General features: G+C 33.9%; 1 protein-coding gene across 1 annotated transcript in view; it reads left to right on the top strand.

Annotated features, from left to right (window-relative positions):
* Positions 1-23,534, top strand: part of CNTLN (centlein) — a 438,525-nt gene that overhangs the window by 342,194 nt on the left and 72,797 nt on the right. Inside the window, exons 19-23 of the mRNA XM_072600808.1 lie at positions 4,634-4,780; positions 13,781-13,878; positions 15,211-15,337; positions 16,630-16,767; positions 17,369-17,554. Coding sequence (XP_072456909.1) covers positions 4,634-4,780; positions 13,781-13,878; positions 15,211-15,337; positions 16,630-16,767; positions 17,369-17,554 — 696 coding nt within the window. The remainder of the gene's footprint in view (positions 1-4,633; positions 4,781-13,780; positions 13,879-15,210; positions 15,338-16,629; positions 16,768-17,368; positions 17,555-23,534) is intronic.

The raw sequence follows: 23,534 nt of genomic DNA, 5'->3' as shown, positions 1-23,534 counted from the left end.
TATTCTTGGGCTCAAAAGTCTTTGCAGATGGTTACTGCAGTCATGAAATTGGAAGACATTTGTTCCTTGGAAGGAAAACTGGCAAATCTGGACAACAAACTAAAAAGCAGAGACATCACCTTGCTGACAAAGGTCCATGGAGTCAAATCTATGATTTTTCTAGTAGCAGTATATGGTTATAAGAGTTGAACTATGAAGAAAACTGAGCACCAGATTCAACATTTTAGAACTGTGGTGCTGGAAAAGACTTTTGAAAATGCCTTGGATAGCAAGGTCAAATCAGTGAACATTTGAAGAAATTAATTTGGGCTATTCATTGGAATGCCGAATACTGAAGCTGAAGCTTAAATACTTTGGTCACAGAATGAGAAGATAAAACTCATTGGAAAAGATTTTGATGTTGGAAAAGATTGAAGGTCAAAGGAAAAGAGACCAGCAGAGGATGAGATGGTTAGGTAATATCACGGAAATAGCCAACATGAACCTGAGCAGACGTAAAGAGGTAGTGTGCTGTGGTCCATGGGGTCACGAAGAATCAGACATGACTGAATGACTAAATAACAATAGTTTTTGAAATAGAACTTTCACAGCTTAAGGTTTTCTAATATTTGGGCAAGGCAGTATTCTGGTCAGGTGTAGAAAAGGTCTGACTTGAGTTAGAGGGTGTGGGTTAAAAATTTCCCTATGCTACTTCATACTTCTGTAACCCTTGGCAACTCAATTTACAATTCTGGTCCTCACCGGTGGATGTTAAAGTCCCTTCCACCACTAAATTTATGGTCTCACGATGCTATGATTTTTAAATTATACTTAAAATTCCTTGTATCCCAGGGCTATGATTCTATTGTGATATATGTGTCTGTATATGTATATATAAATGTACGTACACACACACACATATCTGTATGTACCCATTGCACTGTCGTTGTGTGTGTGTCTGTGATTGTGTCTTTTTGTCATTGTTTGGTTGTTTCCATTGTGTCCAACTCTAAATGACCTTTTTTGAGGGTTTCCTTGGCAAAGATATTGCCATTTCTTTCTTCAGTTCATTTTACAGATGAGGATAATGAGGCAAACAGGGTTAAATGCCCAGGGTCACACAGCTAGTTTCTGAGGCCATTTTTAAACTCAGATCTTCTTGACTCTAGGCTGATCACTCTATCCACTATACTCCCTAGCTGCTTCATGTGTGGGTATAGGTGTGTAAAATACGTAGCCATTAAATGGGGAATGAAGATATTTCTATAGTGAGTTCTGTAACTGAAAAACAGCTGTCTCAATGACCACCATAGTTATAATCATCAAAAATTGATCATTGAAATGTAAGCTCCTTGAGGGTTGGAGCGGTTTTCATTTTGTATTTGCAGCCATGGTGTCTTGCATATAGGAGGTGATTGATAATTGTTGAATTGAATAATTCCTACTATTGCTAAATACAGGATGGCTCTAATCAACTTTTACTCTCTTCCTGGAAAGTCTAGGACAAAATTATTATAAGAACAAAAATTACTTTTCAGCATTGATTTTCTTTAGGTAATATCTAGTAAGAAAAAATTAGAAATTATTTACAGATTCTAAATCAAAATTGTGATATATAGTAAATGTATATTGTGGAGCATATATCAGTTTAGGCCAGTCATTCCAGCAAAAGAAAATGATTTGCATCACATCTTTGCTATTCCACCAGTATAGGAGCAATAAACAATCTAAACTTTGGGCCATAAGTGGGTGAAACCATTTTTTAGTCTCTGCTTAACTGACAATGCCCCAAAAGGTAGACGAACCAAAAGGAGTAATCGATTACTCCATGACTAACAAATAGGCAAGTTCCGCGTAAGTGATCGTTTTTATATCAGAGGTTCCCTAACTTACTGCCCCTTTTTCAAAACAAAGTTACTCAGTGCCCCCCTGGAAATCTACTTTCTTTAACCCTTTAACAACTTTTGTGGGGGAACATTTGCATCATTTCAAAAAATGACATCTTCAATTTAATGTTATTATAAATTTGTGGGTTTTTTCCAGCATTGAAATTTTGATGATGCAATATTAGATCATATAACCATATAGTACTGTATTATCAACAAGTCATCACACACATACGTTTCTGCCTACGCACACTTTTGTGTGCCTGCCAACACTTGCTCCTTGAGACTCCTCAGCAGTCCTGACCACTGATTGGTTAAAATAATGTAATCGCTGCCCCTCAGCTCTGTCACACAGCAGATGGAACATGTACGAATGGGCCTTCAACGTTTTGGTGTCTTCTCTTCTTTCCTTCTGGTTCCAGCGCGCTCGTATTTTATTCAGTGCCCTCCAATTGAAGCAGGGGCTACTACTTCCTCCTGGGTCTGTCCAGTGCCCCCCAGGGGGCGATATTGACCACTTTGGGAACCTAGACTAGATGAAAATACAACCAAATGCTTCCATACTAATACTTCTAAAAGTTACATGTTCTTTATATGGCCTTTCTCGTGGCAGTTCTAACATAAAAATTACTGATTTGAGGAATTTGGCTTTATGGTATCGTATAGTGGATGAAATGATTTTAGCTTCATTTAAACCGCCTCTTCTGATTGCCCATTTATGTGCATTATCATCATTTTCATTTTTTCCTCATGTAGCAATTCTTTTCCTTTTAAGTTGTGAAAGCACAGTTTTAGTTTTCCAGTCTTTCTGGATTGGCCCAGTAGAAATAAAATTGTGTTGGTGAAGGACACTTTTCCCCTTTACAATGCCAGCGTGTCTTCTAGCAAGGGATCAATGAACAGGAAATTCTCTGGTTTGTGTACCCTGGGAGAGAAGGCACTAGAGACAGTTCTTAGAGAAAAAAAGCACATCATCAAAGTATTTGTGGCTGTATAATGTTGTTTCAGCTTGTATTCACCTGGAATTGCAGCCCTGAGATAAATCTGACAGGGCTGAAATCTCCAGCAGGTGAGCTCACAAGCAGACCTTTCTCTGGATGAGGGAGGAAGCGGTAGAACAATTTCCCCAGTGAATGCTACTTAGGCAGAAGCAGAGAAGAAGTAATTTAAATAAAATTAAATTGTTAGTAAAATTTGGCATTCATTTAATTAATTAATTAATGGAAAGTTTTAATATTCAGAAAGAAATTGATACCATTTATAGCAATATCTTGATAAAGAGAATTGAGAAATTATTGAAAACGTCTTATACCATTCTTAATTCCTAAAAATATACTTTTAAAACTGGTAAATATAAATATGACCAAAGAAGTCCAAATTTACAATAGATGCATTTTAAGTTAAAAGAGTTATTTTATTTCATGAATATTATTTGTAATATAAGCAGATTCATAATAAATATATGGACATATCAGTATATAGGTAGCTATAAATACAGAGTAGTTTTATTTAAATGTTAGTGTATTTTAAATGTTTCATCTTATAGGAAATGTAATATCTTCTTCCATTTCTAATTGGGATTCCTCACAAAGGAAAATTTGTTTCCTTTGAGAGATTTCAGTACCATTTTGTCTAATTGTTCCTTATGTTAAACTGCCATATTATAAGCTTCTTTGGAATAATAAAATAGTAGTGTAGTTATGTTCTCAAGGAGCCCTAAGTTGTTATGCCATTAAACCTTGGTGGCGTTCTGCTGACTACAGACTAGTGAGAGATAACAGCTAACATAAAGACTATTTCTGTTACCTTCTTACATAAAAACCTTAAAGTATATTATTTAGCAGCTTCTAATTAAATGTTTATGGCATTAAAATGTAAATAGAAGGATTTTCTACCTCAGACTTTGCAAAAGGGCATTGTCAGCTGTCAATCAAATACAATAAAAACCAAGATAGTTTGTTTGCATGCTATTTACTTGAACTAAATCCCTAACAAGCCTCGTCTGCTAATTGGACTTAACATTTATGTTGCTAAATGAGAAGCATTTTGGCTGCTGTATAGGGTGGTAAGAACTACCCAGTGGAATAAACAAATAACATCTGTTCTCCTGTCCTGCTCCAGCTTGGCTTTTACCAGTTAAGTACATCAGCCCTAGAGTCAAGGTTATCAAATATGTGGGTCTCTGGCTAGCATGTGTATATGCGTAAGAGAAGCAATAGTGCAACATAAGGAAAGCCCGGCTAACCTGAAATGGTTTACTAGAGCTGGTGCATTTTATTTTAACTGCGGAAAGCCCTACAAACTTAAAGTAAAAGCCAGTAGAGATTCTAGCATTTGAATTATAATTGTTCTCAATATTCATAGTTTGACTACCACTGTTTTTTCATTAATATTTATTTGGAAAGACCCAGTATTTTAAGTATTATGCAAAACAGAAACAACATATTTCCTGTCATTTTCATATATTTTATCTAAGACCTCTTAATATCTGCAACTGTACAATATATACATTTGTATGTATATATATTATTACAGAAGACAGAATTTTGAAACTTTAAAATTTTTATCACTAGGATATTTTGTTCATAGAAAATTAAATTAAATTTTTGATTTCACTTTTAATTTTTAAATTACATTATTCATCATGAATTTCAATTGGATAGATTTCAAACATGAGTAATGATAATGTTTGGTCTATAAAAATCTTGTTAACAGACAACAGAATTGCTTTTAAAATATGGTTACACTTTCTTTTCTGGGAAAAATAGAAGCTAAATTCAGAGTTGGCTGAACTTCGCAAAGAGAAAAAAGAATTACAAAAGAAATTGGAGGCTGCAAATGAAGTTAAATCTGCAATAGACTCTCCTTCAAAGAGTATGCAGGCAGAAATTAAACAGCTGCTGTGTAAATTAAAGGTGAGTCTATAAATGACTAAAAATTCAGAATTAATAGTAATTTAATAATTGGTATTTAATAAGTGACTTCTTAAAGGTATTTTTTCTGAAATTGAATTGACTCAACTCAGTTTTACTCAACTCCAGATAACCTTGCTAATAGTAGAAAGGCAAGGTATGCATAATACAAAATTTTTTCATTCTCTGTTGGAATTTGGAATGAATGCTTGTACATGAATTTTAATTATTTGTTAATCGGTCCACAATCTTTATTTAAGTGCTTACTATGTACCAGGCATAGTGCGAAATGCCAGGGTTACAAAAACAAAAATTAAACAACCCCTGAGCAGAAAGTGCTTACATTCAAATAGGAAAGATATCATACTTATCTACTTATATAAAAATATGTGTCATATCGATGCAGTTTGGTATAGTGCACAAAGTGCTAGTCTCACAGCCAGAGAGACCTGAATTTAAGCCCCATCTCTGACACACGCTGGCTGTGTGCTCCTGGGTAAGTCTTTTAACCTTTAAATGCTTTAGGCAGCTCTCTAAAGCTATAAGCCACAAAGAGGTGCCCACCTCCACTGGTGCAGGCTATTTCCTCACCATGGAGTTCCCTATGCTAGTGAAATCACAGCTCTACTCCTTATCCCTTTCCATATACATAGCACATAAAAAATAAATATAAGTCAAGGTAACCAAGTATGTGAGTCTCCAACCAGCATACAGATATGTGTGCGTAAAAGTAGTGTTTAGTCCCTGAGAGTCCTCAGCTCTGAACAAACTGACCAAAGCCACAGAAGCCCTGACTCAGGAGGTGGAAAATCCATCATTTTCCTCATCGGTTTCATTGCTCCATTCTAACCTGTCCTGCTCAGATCCTGATAATAAAGAGAATTACTTTTGGAAAACGTATAAGGATCGACTTACAAAGAATTGGGGTGTGTGTGTGTGTGTGTGTGTGTGTGTGTGTGTGTGTGTGTGTGTGCTGCGTTTTTAACAGAAGCCTTTTTAAAAGGAGACGCTTTTAAACTAAGATGTCCAAATTCCTTACATCTCATCCCAACTTACACATTCAGTGTTGTGTGTATATGTATGTGTATGGAGAGATATAGTGTATTTGGGTATTTTGGTGTTTTTATGTATATGCTCCCATATTGAGGGAGGGGAGTAAAATGGAAGGAAATCAGGTGTTTTACTTTAAAAACTCTTTGATTTAAAAGACTTTTGTTCGATAAGTATATGGGAATAAGAGAGATGACCACAATATTTACCAAGCAATTAACCAGAGTGATAAGAATCTCAACAACTTCCAAGCCAGATTTGTAATATAAATAAATAAAGATATTTGAGAATATATTTTATAGAAAATAGAACTATAGGTTTCTTTTTTTAAGTTGGGAAATTATTTGTGAGAACTTAGTAACATGTTGTTTATGAAGACACATGTTTCTGAATTGTGTCTCATTTAAAAGTTATTTCCTTCCTTGAGAGTTGCTAGCCAGAGGTATGCAAAGATGGTGGCAATAGAAGTAACCAGAAGAAAGCTTCAGCTAGGAATAGACTACATGTAGTTCAGAAGGAATGAAGTATTGAAAAGACTGATAATATTTTGAGTGTACCATATTGAGTATGTTCTCACAATGATATTTTAAAGTGAGAATTACTGTAGGAGCTAAGTATATTTGATAAAGATCTTTAAATCTGTTACATTTAAGGTAAGAGAGAGATTTCAAAAGAGAAGATTGTATTCTTATGCATGAATTTTTCTCAGTGTTTCAGATTTTGTAAATATTCAGATTTCAAAAAAATTTTTGAGTCAAATTTAAATGTTAACAACTTATTAAGAAACAAGGTATCATAACCTTATAGTGAGATGTAGAATAAGGTTTAGATAACCTTAGATCAAATTACTAAGATATTCTATGTTTACCACAATTCAAGTCAATAATGACTTGACAATAATAAAGCTTCTTTTATGTATCAGACACTGTTTTAAGCTCTGAGGATACAGTGAAAGGATTAAAAAAAAATCTTTGCTCTCAAGGAGCTCACAGTCTAATTGGGAAGACAAAATGAAAACAACTATGTGTAAGTAAGATATAGACAGAATATATTGGAGATAATTTTAGAAGTTAAGTAGGATCAGGAAAGGCTCCCTGGAGGTGGGATTTGTCTGGTACCAGAAGGAAGTCAAATAAGCTAGGAGGCATGTATGCAGAAGGAGGGAATTCCAGGTTTAGGAAAGAGGGGGTGCGGGGAAGACTGCCAGTGAAAAGGCACAGCCTTGGGAGAGGAAGTGTAAGTTTTAATTCAGATTTCTTTAAATTCCATTATTCTTCTCAAAGTTGAGTGCTTAGCTTATGGTTTTATGGCAATTTAAGGTTACAGAAAAATTTGCAGTTTGCTAAATAAATCCTTACCATTTTGTGTGGAAAGTATTAAATTTATTATTAGTCCTTTTTATAAATAGGAAAACTGCCATAACTCTGTATTAGAACAGAATAAAAAAGGATTTCATCTAGTTACTTCTAATCTACTCAGTAAAAATTTTAATTGAAAATAATGTCAGGCTAAATTTTACTTACTGTATCGTTTGCTTATATAAGTCAAGATTTTAAAAAAAATCTGGACCTGTATTTCACTGGTATAGGAAATTTCTGCTAAGGAAACTTTTAACAGAGGATATCACCAATGGTTCTATACCTTCTCGTTATACCAGTAGCAACTTGAGAGTTTAGGTGACTTGTTCAGAGTTACCCAGCCATTCCAATATGGGACAAGTTCAGATTGTCCTGAGGCCAATAAACAAAACCAAACCCTTGTCTCCAAGGCCAATTTCCTATACAACATTCCTTGGTAATTATTTCAGAATAATTTGAAAGGATAGTTCTTACTCTGGTTGCCTCATTGTGGTAGGGAAGTGCTTCTGAGTGATTAAAGTCCATGCCATAAGACTACAATCTCTGAAAAGTTCTGCCTTCCAGGGGAGGACAGGAAGGACTTATGGCAGTAGCCAATATTATCACCAATAGAGTGGATACTGGTCAATGAATTCTTTGGCCATGGCAACCAGGGCAAAATAAATAAATAATAGTCCTGGGTACTATCTGTTTCTAAAGTAGCAGTAGCACAGAGGCATAAAAAGGAGCAGAGGGTGTTAAGTATCACCTATTTTTTAGACTTTCTATAAATATTAATTTAGCTGTTCATACTGTCTTATGTCAGTGAGTCAACTTGATGAATTGAATCATATCACTACTGAAATTCTTGCCATAAGTAAAACCAAAATACATTAGGAAATTATACCTAAATGGAAGAATGGCTTATAGGTTCTTCTTGGAGAAGCAAATAAAAGAACTGTCAAACTGGTTTCATCTTGTGCTCAAAAACAACCAGAAATATTATTTAATGAGACATTTGATAGGTCATTTCTTATTGCAATGCTTATGATGACATGAGCAGAGAATCACCATGAAGCTCATTGCTGTAGTTGCAATACCATCCATTGTAGAGGATGATGATATGGAGAAATTCTATGAAGGATTTGATGAGAAGGTGATGATAAAGGAACTCTTAGAAGTCACAGATCACACAGAAACCTCATGCCTCTATATCATGAAAGTAGAGAGTTGGAATGTGCTGGACACTGTGAATAGTAACATCACCAAAAATAATGAAATTAATTATTTTAGATAGGAAAATGAATAGCTATTGATGGAGTCCCACCCTAAGTAAAGCAGTGACCACAGTAGAAAGACCTAAATAACCTAAAACTTCTTCAACAAGCCAACACTTAATCATTTTGCCAGATAGAAATATGGCAAGGGGGACGAGGAGGGTTCAGAATATTAATTCTTCTGCAAAATTTGAGAGGAGAAGCTGGTTGAAGACTATTTTTGTTATAAAATTATGTGGTCAACTTTATGAGTTTGTAGGGAGAGGGGCCTTTGTTAAGGATTTTGTATGTTCCTGTGAAGGACCTGGATGTGTCCATTGGTACTTTGTTGAAGAGATTAAAGACATTTATAATTTCAGAAACTAAAGATGATTTGGTTGGCTCAGGCTGTTGCGGCTCTAGGTTAATCTTTGGTATTGGACCCGTTAAATGGAGTCTCAATTAGAAAGTGAGTTTCTTGAGAGGTCAGTATTTTCTCCCTTACTTTGTGTCCCCAGCTCTTAGCACAGTACCTGGTACCTACCAAATCCTTCTAAGTGCTTGTTGATTTCATTATATCCCATAGAAATGTTCATTACATAAAATTTAAAACAGATTGGATTTGTAGGGAGAAGGGAGATTAAGAGGTGAGGCTAATTTAGATGTCATGGACCTATGTGACTAAGAAGTTGCTAATAAATCTGACAAAAATAGGCAGATTAGAAGGTGTAGATAGATTTAGGGAAAAGATAATGAATTTTGTTTTGAACAAGTGGAGTTTGAGATTTCCTGTGAGAAATTCAGGTAGAGATTTCTTGCAGTAGTTGGAGATGTAGTGTTCTGGAACTCAGGAGATGTGACATTGGATATGCAGATTTGGGGGTCACCTCTATAGAAACAAGAGTTGAATCAATGGGAGTTGAGTTAAGAAACACACACACACACACACAGACAAAGAGACAGTGACAGAGAGATCGAGAGATTAAGACAGAGATAGAGACAGAGACAGCACAAGAGTAAAGAGGAGAGCAGAGGATCCAGAGCAAATCTTGTTTTTAAATTCATAATTATAATTATGTCATTTGCCTTGATGAAGGTGTGGGCTAAGAGGACAGAAAAAGTAAAGAGAAAGTTTAATTCCTTCCCTTCTCCTCTGCTTTGAGTGATGCTTTGCCTCAATTAGAAGTGTCACATCTACTGTCATCTCCAACATGGAGTGGGGGAAAGGTATGAAAAAGACATCAGCCAGATTTTCACAGTGCAGCTTTATTGTTTAAATCATGGTTTGAAAGATTCTTAGAACATTAATTTCAGTGTAATTAATTTCATTAATTAAATTTAAAATTTACAAAAGTACATTTTGTGCTACTGCAGATTCCCATGTTCCAATACATATGTGTGTTCGTACTATTTTCTTTATTTCCAAATTGATCATTTAATTTTTGTAGATGTACTCCTATACCTAAAAGGTTTAATGTGTTGCTAAGGCCATAAAAATTGTAGACCTAGTGGCCATTCTTTTGGTAATGAGTCATTTCCCCCTGTCCTCCATGCTGTGATAAGGCGTTGAAGAGAGTTTCTGCATGGATATAAAAATGCTGACACTTTTTTTTCAAAACAGGTGAATATTATAGTTGAATTTTAAGATAGTTTTTTTCTACAAGAACCAACTGGAGATATTTGAATTATTTGAACATTTTAAAATGTCTGGTGTTAGCTCTTAAATAATATTCTATTTCACAGTTTTAACTATTATTCTATGCTTCTTTGTCTCTTGGATGTCCTTGATTCATAAGGTGTTTTAAAATACAGAAAATGCATTTTTCCATCTCTTTATGTCCATGATATTGTAGAGTTTGCCAGAATATCTAAATACATTTAGCCAAATCTGAATAAAATTCAGTGAATTTTTAATTTTTCATACTGAATCTATTATTCACCTGCATCACTTAGTTGTGGGAAGAGTGTTAACATTTGGAGCCAGAGAACTTGAGCAATGCCATTATACCATTGAAGTGACTTTGGTCATGCACCAAACTTTTTTGGGCTTCAGTTTTCTACTCTTTAAAATAAAAGTCTTGAACAAGTTGACTTATAAAACCAGCAACTCGAGTTCTGTGAATCTGTATTATTGTGTTTATTTTTGTAAGGTTTGGCCTATCAGGAAAAATCCTTTTTCTTGTTATTATTTGACCTGAGTTCTCAAAAGTCATTCTTTTTACTTTAAAACTTGCCTGTTGCCATATGGGCTCACATATAATGAAACATGATGATTCTTTAAATTTTCTTTTTTCTTTTGAACATAACAAACAACAAATATTCGCATATTAAAAAGTACAGAGAAAAGAGACTTCTGTGTGAAACCACAAATCGCTCTGTAATTCAATAATTTATGTTCTCTTCTCATGATAACCACAAAACATCAAAAATAGCTTCTTTTTTTATTAGTTTAAGGGGTCGAAAAGTGCGGAACACTTTATAGGGACAAACTTAATTTAAGGATTTTTATAAAACTTTCTTTTCTTTCACTGAAAAATTCATTTTTAAAAGGACATTCAGTTTCCTAACAATGCTGAACTAATGAGGCATTACTGCAATCATGTTAAAATGCCTTTTAATTTAGGCTGTCTGCACATGCACCAGTAAAATAAACTGATAATAACTATTTTATACGTGGTCATTTGACCAGATCAGAACCATCAAGATAATTAACAGCTTTGACAGTTTTCACATTTATGAAAAGCTATAGCTTTCAAAAGATGTATTTATATATTCCCCAATTGATAAGTGGTCAAAGGATGTGAGCAAGCAGTTCTCAGAGGAAGAAATTAAAGCTATCTATAGTCATATGAGAAATGCTCTAAATCACTTTTGATTAGAGAGATGCAAATCAAAACAACTCTGAGGTACCACATGACACCTATCAGATTGGCTAACATGACAGAACAGGAGATGATAAACATTGGAGAAGATATGGGAGAGTTGGAACACTAATTCTTTGCTGGTAGAGCTGTGAGCTCATCCAACCATTCTGGAGAGTAATTTGGAACTATGTCCAAAGGGCTACAAAAACGTGCATACCCTTTGACCCAGCAATACTGCCTCTAGGACTGTATCCTAAAGAAATCATAAAAATGGGAAAGGGTCCCACAACTCTCTTTGTGGTGGCCCAAAACTGGAAATCAAGGAGATGTCCATCCATTGGGGAATGGTTGAACAAGTTGTGGTATATGAATGTAATGGAGTACTATTGTGCCATAAGAAATGATGAACAGGAAGACTTCAGGAAGGCCTGAAAGGACTTATTTGATCTGATGAAAGGACTTATTTGATCTGATGTTGAGCATAAGGAGCAGAACCAGGAGAACTTTGTGCACATCAATGACCATAGTGTGCGAGAGTTTTTCTGGTAGACTTGGAACTTCATAATAACGCAAGAACTTAACAAAAAATAATAATTCCCAGTGGTTTTCTAAGCAAAACACCTTCCACACTCAGAGAAAGAACGATAGAATTCATCTGCAGAATGTAGCAGATCATGTTTGTGTAAGTGTGTGTGTGTGTATTATGCTTTGATTTGTTATATGATTTCTTCCATTTATTTTAGTTCATCTACACAGCATGACTATAGTGAAAACGTATTCAATAGGAAAGTATATGTAGATCATATATAGAATTGTATGGCGTCTTGGGGAGGGAGGGAGATGGTGGGGGACAGGCGGGGGGGTAAAAATCTAAGCTTTTTGGTAATGATTGTAGAACATTAAAAAAATAAAAAAAAGAATATTTTAAAGAAAAATAATTTGAAAATTATTAGATCTCTGATGAATTAAACGACAAACCAGAATTCCACAGGAAGATGAGGAATACTGACAGAGATGATGAACTCAAAATGAATCTAAATCCTTGGGTGGGCTTAGACAATGAGAAAATTTGTTTTGCTTGACTATGTATATTTGTTGTGAAGATTTTTCTTTTGTTTTTCTTTCTTATTTAATTAATGAGAGAGGAGTAAAAGGATAAGAAAAGAAATGCTTATTAATTTTGAAAATAATTAAAATTTCAAAAGACAAAAAGAAAAAAAGATGTATTTATATAAACTGCTACCTTAATCTCTTAAAAAAAGACATTTCTGTCTGAAGTCACCTTGCAATTGATTTTCTCTTAGCTCTTTACTACGACTTTCCTAGTTTTCATTTTTTTAACCTTAGATAAAACTGTCCAGCCTTCAAACAGTATAATTGTAACTTCTCAGAAATAGAAAGTTCCACTGTGTCTTGGGATAAAAAAATTACTAGTATTTTCATGATTTTTTTCCTTTTCAAAATTAAACATAAAATGCATTATTCGTATGAGTATTAATAAAGAACATTAAATGAAATGCCTCTACTCCAAATGTTCATAGAACTTTACTCAGACATAAACACATATTGGAATATAAATCCGTTACAGTAGGAATTATTTTATTCTTTTTACTTGCATCCCCACATAATACTTGACAAAAGATAAATATATATTGAATTTATATCTTTTATTCTGCTTAATATACTAGGGCTTTTTCCCCCTTAAATGGCTACATGACAAGTAAATTAGATAGGAAACTGAGATCTATCTCATCTATCTCAAAGTCTTGTTTTGTAGATAGAAAAATTGAAATACAGAGAGGCTGAGAAGTTACTGAAGATCATTACATCTAGTCAGTATCTGAGCCAGTTACGTCATCTATTCTGACTCCTGATCCATGTCTCAGCCCTCTTACATGTCGGACAGGTGTATCGAAAGCTTGACATCTATTTTGCTTTAAAAAATAGTCACATAGATAACTTCATCATGCATGTGAGATGATTTCACTTTCCATCACTTCCCAGTCTTATTAATCTTTATCTCTAACGAGTGATAATGTTTCAGAAAAAGAAGAGTGTATTCATACTTAACTGCAGCGTCAAGTTCAAGTCACTGTTGCACCAGCATGCTACCGCGCTCATCACGTAGAAAGGCATTTTGCTCTGTTTTTTCATATTTGAATGACTTGAGAGCACTTCCCCCTTATGTCAATGGCTATCCCTTCTATAGTATTTTGATATGATTTGAAACATTTTGGTTGTTTTATTAATTTAAATTAATTTAATTTCAAAAGCATAATTTGAAGCATATTATGTTAATATAATGTAGCACATTTATTTTAATTAGTCTTCATCTGATGCACCTTAGTTACTTTTCTGTACTATTTCTGGAATGGTCATTTCTGCTGGGTAAGTGCTGTTTTATCATTTTTAAGTCATTGGTGTTATTTACTTCAAATGTCACCAACTGTTGAAGAGTAAATGTTCTTTTTAATTTCATGTGTATTTTAAACCTAGAATACAACAAATGAAATGACTAGACAGTCATCAAATATAAAGTCTCTAAAATGTGAAGTAAAGGAAAAGGAAGAACAGATGCTGGAATTGCAAGGAAAGTATGTTCTTGTTGTATATATCCATTGTATTTGGTGCCACCCAGTGGTAGTTGATAGAACTGTCAACAGTTTCAAGTCTAGAAAATAATGTTGTGAATTATTGCTAATGTAATCTACTTTTTCTGCCCTAAGGTAAATGTTCAGATTATATATAGAATATCCCTTATTCATAATCTAAGCCCTATCTAGTGACCAAAAACTACAATTTCAGAATTACAGTGAGAATCTTGAAATGAGTTCACTAAGGTGAACTGATTTTTTTTTTTCTTGAATGGTATCTAAATAACTTCCTCAATAATACTCAAAGAAATATTGCAAACACTGTAATTCTTTCTTTTGGGGCTATTACATGTATCAACTTTTAAAGGTTGAGAATGGTAAGAAAAAAAGTACCTCGATTTATATTTTCTAGGATGACAAAACGAATTTTTTCTTTATATTTGAATGGCTTGAAGATTTTACAAACTGTTTTCTATATGAACCTATAAAAACTTGGGTTCTTTTAGTCCAACAGTCAAAATTGATTCTTTTATATAACATTTTCACCATAAAGAATCTTAAGATTAAATTTAATGACTTTTTATGAGTCTAATTAATTCTAGCCTGTTACTTACAAATTTTTAAAAATTTGCTCATGTTGCAATCCTGTATTTTGGACAACTGACATTGCTAGATAAAACCTATCAGATAAAGAATAGATTAATAGTTTTTAAAAGTTTAACCATTTAATTATTTGGATCTATTAGAGTAGTTTATAAAATTATCTTGATAGCTTTTAAAGACTCAAATTTCTAGCAAACAGATAGACTTACATGTCAATATAATGCAACTATGCTTATTTATGAGGTATTTACAAAATGCGGTATTGCAAAATTTATAACTAAAGTATATATCCTAGTATTATGATTTCTTTTGATTAATTGTCTCAATATTACTTAATTTGATTATCTCAATATTGCTTAATAATTGCTTTAATAATCTTATGATAATATAACCTAAATCTAGTAAATATCAAATGGATGTGTGAATTATTTTTCTGATTTTCTATAGTATTTAAAAGTTTTGACTTAAGTTTTACTGGCACACACACATTAAGTATAACTGTCATGCTATAATATAACTATCGCTTCAAAATAGACAATGTATATAATTCAAAAGCATATCAATAGGCATAACAATTTACTGGTTAATAGTATACATATAACAATGTATAATCTAGTACAGCCAACTTGATCAATACCATTTGAGCAGAATTTCTGTATTATGAAAAACATGCTGCCTTTAAAATATATGTCCCATTACTCTAAGTGTGATGTTTTCCTTCCTTTTAAGAGTGTCTCGAATGGAGAGGGATTTAGCCATGAAGAGACATTTGATAGAGCACTTTAAGCGTCGACAGAAAGTTAACTTGGAAAATAATGACAACTTTAATGATTTGTTAGAAAATCTTGAGAAAAAGGTATCATTTATTTTTTGGTCTCAGAATTGTAAAAATAATTTTTTTTAACAGAAATAATTTAACTTTACAATTCACATTGCACTAATTATTTCAGTAATCCCAGTAGATTTATATGAACATTCATATTAGGATAGAACTTACTATATAACATCATTTGTTCTTCAAACTGATAGTTGCCCAGATTTAGAACTTTAATATGTAGATTAATAGGAATTCATCAGGTGTCTCATCATTAAATTTTAAAAAGAACAAAAAAGTTGTCAGTTATCCCTAAGTTGATTCCGTGTTATGCAAATGAATGAAAGAGAGCCGTGGTCTCTTTCTGTCCATCCTAAAAATAGTCTGTCAATATGTAATTGAGCTTATCTTTAATAAAATTAGGATCCATACTTTTTATTCAGCATTTTGTTACATTTTGAATTAGAAGCAAATTTTAAAAAGAAGCTGCAAGTCAGTTAGTCAGCATTATCTTCTCCTGTGCCCACTTGATTTAGTGTGTAGAGAGACTTTGTGAGAGTGAGAGCAGGGAAAGCTTCTCATCCTCAAAACTGAAATAAGTATTATGTCAACTAAGAGAAACTGTGATTCCCTTAGAAGAGAGCTGGCTCAACAGTTGATAAGCTAGCCTGCACTATGGCAATCCTTAAGCGTCGTCAGTCCCAGAAGGCATTCCTCTTTCATCTTCCTTGCCAGAGCTAAGATATCATTATGTTATTTTCAGTTCAAAAGAAAGAAGGAATAAAGTCTAAAAAAGCTGGACAAATTCATTTCCAATAAAAAAGATATTTCCTATGGTTCTTTTTAGTATTCAGCATTTTCATCATTAAGTGTCTTAGAATGACATTTTTCATTTTAAAGAGTTCATTCACTGTCATCTTCCGACAGTACTGGGTGATATATTTCACATTTCATCTTAAATTATTCTTACTATATATATGAAAACTAAGAGTATTTAATAATTATATTTGTTTACATTCAAGAAAATTCCTAATTTTTTTTAAACAAACTAATATTAGTAAATAAAATATGTGGAAAATACAGTCTAACAAAATTAGTGGTTTTTTATATGTCTTTTGATACCATATTTAGGCTTTCCTGTAAACTCATGTGCAATATTCATTTTGGAATTACTTCTATTATTTCACCATATAAATGTTAACAAGTTCTACTTCATTTGAATTTGAGTATCACTTTTGAAGAAAGAAAATTTAAATACTTCATGTTTTAATTTGGTTCTGATACAAATTGTTTTGTTAAATAATTCCACCACAATCCCTTGTGTTTTACTTCAGGTAAAATCACTGACTGAAGACTGTACTAACAAGAAGACAGCAATTGATGCACTCAAGCAAATGCTTAATGTAGTTACAAAAGAAAAGTCACATTATGAACATATGTATATAAAAGCTAAAGCTGAGCTGGAAAGAAAGGTATGTATGATTGTAGGCTATTCCTGTTTGGGAGCTGTTGTGATGCAGTGTCCTCCTTTTGTAGTTTTTCATCTTTCTATCTCTGAAGCAAATATTTACTATTATCTCAGTTTTTTTGTTTTCTTTTATTTTGTATTCCTTTTTGTATTCCTTATATTCTAGCAAGTAAGCATTGTTTTGGTTTATTTTATTTTCATCTAAAGAGAGTGCTATATAAGAAAAGACATTTATTTTTATCCTAATACAAAAATCTTAAATTATTTTTGAGGAAATATAATGATGTGGGTATATAGAATCCATCAATTGCCCTGAAATTGTAAACATTTTACATAATTGACTTGAGACTTTTTGGTTTGAAATAACTTCTCTTCTGTTTGGCAGCAAATACATAACTATACGTAAGTACAGGAAACAATGAAAGTTAGAATGAGGAAAAAATGAACAAGCCAGAAATTTCATCTTAAAACAGAAGAAAACAAGTCTATCACAAATACAGCTCTGTTTGCTTTGTCCTACATAAACTCTGCTAAATGTATTTAACAAAATTTGTCAGACTATAATTACTAGGAATCATGGTGAATATTTAATCCTATTTTTATAGGACCACAAGTTTGCTCACCTATTAAGTAAAATGAATGAGACAAAATCTGCTATGACAGAGCTTGAAACAACTGCTTCCCAGCAGCTCCATGGATTAGCTTTGCAAAGTGAACGGGCTTTTGAAAAAGTGCAAATAAAACTAATGCGAGCCAATGACCGAGAGGAAGAATTCATCACGTTTGTGAAGGTTTGGGCTCTCCTTTTCTTTTGCATGCTTTAATTCAGATTTTTTTCTTCACAGATGGCCTTATAGATAGAATAGGTAGTGAAATTTAAGTGATACTAAGAAGACACTCCCTTTGGAGTGCCTCTAAATTTTGCCACTTACCTTACAGGGTGCTGGTAATTCTTCCATTCAAGATTCAGTCATTCCTTTGGGTGTAAGGCATTGCCTTTCCTAATTACCCCTTTTAAAAATGAAAATACTTCTGGAAAGGGTAGCACAGAAAAATGTTTTCATTTATACCTTTGTGTGAATTAAATTTGTCAGAATGATTTCCTCTGTGACTTCTGAGATCAGGAAACAAGGAATAGAAGTTGGGTCATGAGAGAAGAGGGAGTTATAATTTTGAATTATGGGATACAACCTGGGAAGAAAAAGACTGATTGAAATGCCATAGGAGTCAGCCTGAGGGCTGCTTCTATCTTGTAGAATATCCTAAAGATATTGAAGCCTGCATGAAAAGTCTGAGAACATTCTGTCCTTAAAGGGTTGAAAGGGTATTTAGAAAGGGAATTTTAGGAGTGTCAAAGACAAACTGCTAACCTTACAGCTTTGCCGAGGGTCAGCTGGACTTTAGGATTATTTGTGTTTTTCATGTCTCTTGTAAATTCCAAAGAATTATGAAATTTAATATAAAGTTTTATTATCCACATAACTGCAAAAGACTTCACTTCTCCTAAATGGGATAGAAAATCTTCTTTTAAAATTTATTTATTTTAAGTTTTCAACATTCATTTCCACCAAATTTTGAGTTCCAGATTTTCTCCCCATCTCTCCCCTCCCCCCACCCCAAAGTGCCAAACATTTTAATTACCCCTACCACGAATCTGCCTCCCTTCTAACATCCCTCCTCTCCCTTATCCCCAGCTTCTCTTTTGTCCTGTAGGGCAAGATGAATTTCTATACCCCATTACCAGCATTTCTTCTTTCCCAGTTGTATGCAAGAACAATATTCAACAGTTGTTCCTAAAACTTCTCTTCCTTCCTCCCTCCCCACCCATCCCCTTTGGGAAGGTAAGCAATTCAACATAGGCTATATATATGTAGTCTTGCAAATGACTTCCATGATAGTCATTTTGTATAAGTCTAACTAACTATATTTCCTTCCATCTTATCCTGCCCCCCATTTCTTCTATTGTCTCTTTTGACCTTATCCCTGCCCAAAAGTGTTGACTTCTATTTGCTCCCTCCTCCCATTGCCCTCCCTTCAATCATCCCCCTCCACCCTGCTTATCCTTTTCTCCCCCACTTTCCTGTATTGTAAGATAGGTTTTCAGGAGTGTGCATTTTATTCCTTCCTTGAGTCAAATGTGATGAGAGTAAGCTTCATGTTTTCCCTTTCACCTCTTCCCTTTTTCCCTCCATTGAAAAGTCTTTTTCTTGCCACTTTTATGAAAGATAATTTGCCACATTCCATTTCTCCCTTTCTCTTCCCAATATATTCCTCTCTCACCCCTTAATTTCATTTTTTAGATATAATCCCTTCCTATTCAACTCACTCTGTGCCCTCTGTCTCTCTCTCTCTCTATGTGTGTGTGTGTATGTGTGTTTGTGTATAGTCCCACCAACTACCCAGATACTGAAAAAAGTTTCAAGAGTTACAAATATTGTCTTTCCATGTAGGAATGTAAACAGTTCAACTTTAGTAAGTCCTTTATGATTTCTCTTCGCTGTTTACCTTTTCATGCTTCTCTTGATTCTTGTGTTTGAAAGTCAGATTTTCTTTTCAGCTTTGGTCTTTTCATCAAGAATGCTTGAAAGTCCTCTATTTCATTGAAAGACTATTTTTTCCCCTGAAGTATTAACTCAGTTTTGCTGGGTAGGTGATTCTTGGTTTTAGTCCTAGTTCCTTTGACTTTTGGAATATCATATTCCGTGCCCTTTGATCCCTTAATGTATGTAGAAGCTGCTAGATCTTGTGTTATCCTGATTGTATTTCCACAATACTCAAATTGTTTCATTCTAGCTGCTTGCAATATTTTCTCCTTGACCTGAGAACTCTGGAATTTGGCTACAATGTTCCTAGGAGTTTCTCTCTTTGGATCTCTTTCAGGAGTTGATTGGTAGATTCTTTCAATATTTATTTTTCTAGAATATCAGGGCACTTTTCCTTGATAATTTCATGAAAGATGATGGCTAGGCTCTTTTTTTGGTCATGGTTTTCAGGTAGAGTCCCATAATTTTTAAATTGCCTCTCCTGGATCTATTTTCCAGGTCAGTTGTTTTTCCAGTGAGATATTTCACATTATCTTCCATTTTTTCATACTTTTGGCTTTGTTTTGTGATTTCTTGGTTTCTCATAAAGTCATTAGCCTCCATCTGTTCCATTCTACTTTTTAAAGAACTGTTTTCTTCAGTGAGCTTTTGAACCTCCTTTTCCATTTGGTTAATTCTGCTTTTTAAAACATTCTTCTCCTCATTGGCTTTTTGAACTTCTTTTGCCAATTGAGTTAGCCTATTTTTAAAGTTGTTGTTGTCTTCAGCATTTTGGGGGGGGGGTCTCCTTTAACAAGCTGTTGACCTGCTTTCCCTGATTTTCTTGCATTGCTCTCATTTCTTTTTCCAATTTTTCCTCCATGTCTCTTACTTGATTTTCAAAATCCTTTTTGAGCTCTTCCGTGGCCTGGGACCATTGCATATTTATTTTGGAGGTTTTGGATGCAGAAGCCTTGACTTTTATGTCTTCCCCGGAGGGCAAACATTGTTCTTCATCATATGAAAGGATGGGAGAGAATACCTGTTGACCAAGAAAGTAATCTTGTATAGTCTTATTTTTTCCCCCTTTTTTGGACATTTTCCCAGCTAATTACTTGACTTTTGAGTTCTTTGTCAAGATGAGGGTATACTCTGGAGACCTGTAAGTTCTCAGTTCCTCTAAGGTGGCACAATCAAGGGAGAGGAGTTTACTCTTCTCCTGGCCTGCACACTGGTCTGGGAGCAACCAAAAACTTTCTACCCAGAGTCTGAGTAGAATTCCCTCTCCACAACCACCTCCAGCTCTACCACATCAGTGCTTCTCCTCACTGCAGGGCTGAGTTCTGGGGTGAGATTCAGATCAGCTGCTCAGTTCCCCCAGGGGCTTTAGGTGGAGGGCTCCCAGGGCCACCACTCAGAGCTGAGATTCAGATCAGCTGCCACAAAGTTAAAAATCCTTACAGATATGCAAGTAACTCCCTTTTAATGCACATTCAGCTCTGGCCCAGCAACTCCATATTCATCAGTCCTTCTAGATGTATGATAATATCATTATGTTAATTGTTTTTCTAATATTTAATAATATCCTTGGTATAAATCTATCATGATGATAGTGAATATTTTTGATTAATATACTCGTTTGTTAAATTTTATTTTAAAATTTTGAATCAATATTTGTTGTTAATATTGGTCTGTAGTTCTCTTTTTTTTCATTTCCCTTCCCTAGTTTGTGTTGAAACTACATGATTTCTGTCTCAATTTTTGATAAGCTTTATTAAGTATTATTTTTTAAAAATATGATAGAATTATACTATAAAACCATCTGGACTAGAGTCCCCTGTCCATTTGGTAATTTCTTTCTAGGTAGTTCAACTTCTTTTTGAGATTGGATTACTTAAGAGCTCTGTATTTGATGCTTTGATCAGAGTTTCTGTATCCTTGGAGTCCCTACTGTCAGAGAGAAGGATACAGAGATACAGATTAGCATTCTCTGGTGTTAATTCATTAGGATTTTGCCCTGTATGCCACACTCTATTTTTATTATTCTTATGTAAAATGTAAATTATTGGTGAGAGCAGAACTTTCAGTATCTAAATATTTATTATTGAAAGGTAGGCCTACAAACTGATCCTGATGATGTTGTAAGAGGCTGGCTGTGGATGGTCTTGGCTTGGGAGTTGTTCTGGACAAGCAGCAGATAAAAATGTCAGGCTGTTTGATGACAGCAGCTTCTCTTAGCATCAGGGGACCAGAAGTTACATTGGATTTGTTGGTCAGAGCACATCAAACCACCATTGGGACAGTCAGCCTCTATGGTTCTTATACTATATTCTTTTTTAAATAAGTTTTTATTTATGTGTTTTGTTTTTTTTATATCAACATAGTTTTTCCTAGTACCTTCCCTTCTGCTTATCCTCAAGGGCCATCCATGTAGTATAACAAATAGTATTTCTTGAATACAAAAAAATTTTTTTAAAAAGCCAGCATAACTGATGAATATATCAAAAATGTCTGGAAATATGTGCAATGTTCAACATTTATGGATCTTCCACTTCTGCATTTATGGATCTTCCACTAATGCAAAGGGATGGCCTGGGAACTGGAGGGGTCTTTCCTTATCTTCTCTTTTGAGTTATACTTGTTTTTTGTAATTTTGTAGCATTCACTTTTGGTTTTATTTTTGTGGTGGTTTTTTTCCTTTTTTACATTGTAATTGTTTATATTGTTTTTCTTGGCTATTCACTCTTTTTTGGTTCATATAACTCTTTCATTTCTCTATATTTGTCAAATTTTCATTTCATATAGAACATTATTATTCCATTAATTCATGTACTACAGTTTGTTTAACTATTCCCCAATTGATGAGCATCAATTTTGTTTCTAATTCTTATCACAAAAAATGCGGCTGCACATTTTTGATATATATGAGTCTAATTAATGGCCTTTTTAATAACCCCCATAATGAAATCACAGTTACCATTTTATCTTTTGTAATACCTTATATATTTAAGAAAGCATCTCCTATCCATAGTGAGATGTATATGATCAGCTTCTCTTTTAATTTTTTTGAATTCTGATCTTAAGGTTAGAATATATTTTGGAATATGGCATAAGGTATTGATCTAAACTTAATTTGTGCCAAAACACTTTCCTGTTTTCCTAACAGTTTTTATCAAATAAGGAGTTGTTTCCTAATTAATTTATATTTTACATTTTATTGTATGTTGAGTTATTGACTTCCATTGTTTCTGATTCCCTCTTGCTTAGTCTATTTTAACCATTACCAAATAGTTTTTGGTGACTGCCACTTTATAATACAATTTGAAGCCAGGAATTACTATTTTCTCTTCATCTTGACATCTTTTAAATGTTTCTTGTGATCTTTTAGATTTTTTAAATGAATTTTATTATTTTAGTAAGCATTTGAAGCATCTCTTTTATGATTTAGTTGGCATGGCATTAAAATTATAAATTAATTTTGGCAGTATTGTAATTTTTTCAATGTTGGCACAGCTCACTCATGAGCACTTAATATTCCTCCAGCTATTTAAGTTGTTTTTTATTTCTTTTAGGGAGCTCTATGTAGTTGAATTTATACAAATACTTAGTGTGCTTTGGTAGACTGATCTCCAAATGCTTTATACATTTTGAGATTATTTTAGAATGGGATTTCCTTTCCATTATGGTTTCTTTTTTTTGTTATCATTATATCATTATCATTTGTTGATTTTTGAGGGTTTGTTTTGTAGCCTGAAACTTTGCTGAAGCAATTGTCTCACCTGGGATCTTTGCTGATTCCTTAGAATTTTCTAAGTAAACCATCATCTTATCAGCAAATGGAAGGAAGAAAGGAAAGAAGGAAAGAGAAACAAGCATTTATTAAGTACCTACTTTGTGTCAGGCACTATGCTTACCCCTTTTACAAATATTATCTCATTTGATTATCCCCATTTTGTAGCTGAGGAAGGTGAGGCAGACAGGTTTAGTGACTTACCCAGAAGCACTGAGCATTCCCATGTTGCACACTGCTATCACAGCCTGAGAAAGCTTCTGCCTTTGGAATTTACAGTACTGGGAAGCAGGAGAGGGATAGGTTATATAACTGAGTTATACTGCCAGCCCACAGGTTTGCTTGTGCAGGTGTTTTGGGATGGAGTGCTGACTGGGCACAATAAGACTCATTGAGTATGTTTCTTTGCTTTTACTTCTTTATCTTGCCAAGGTTCTTGGTGCCCTAATTGTGGAGATA

The sequence above is a fragment of the Notamacropus eugenii genome, chromosome 1 (genome assembly GCF_028372415.1).
Source record: "Notamacropus eugenii isolate mMacEug1 chromosome 1, mMacEug1.pri_v2, whole genome shotgun sequence".
Classification (NCBI taxonomy): Eukaryota; Metazoa; Chordata; class Mammalia; order Diprotodontia; family Macropodidae; genus Notamacropus; species Notamacropus eugenii.
This window is presented reverse-complemented; position numbering and strand designations above follow the sequence as displayed.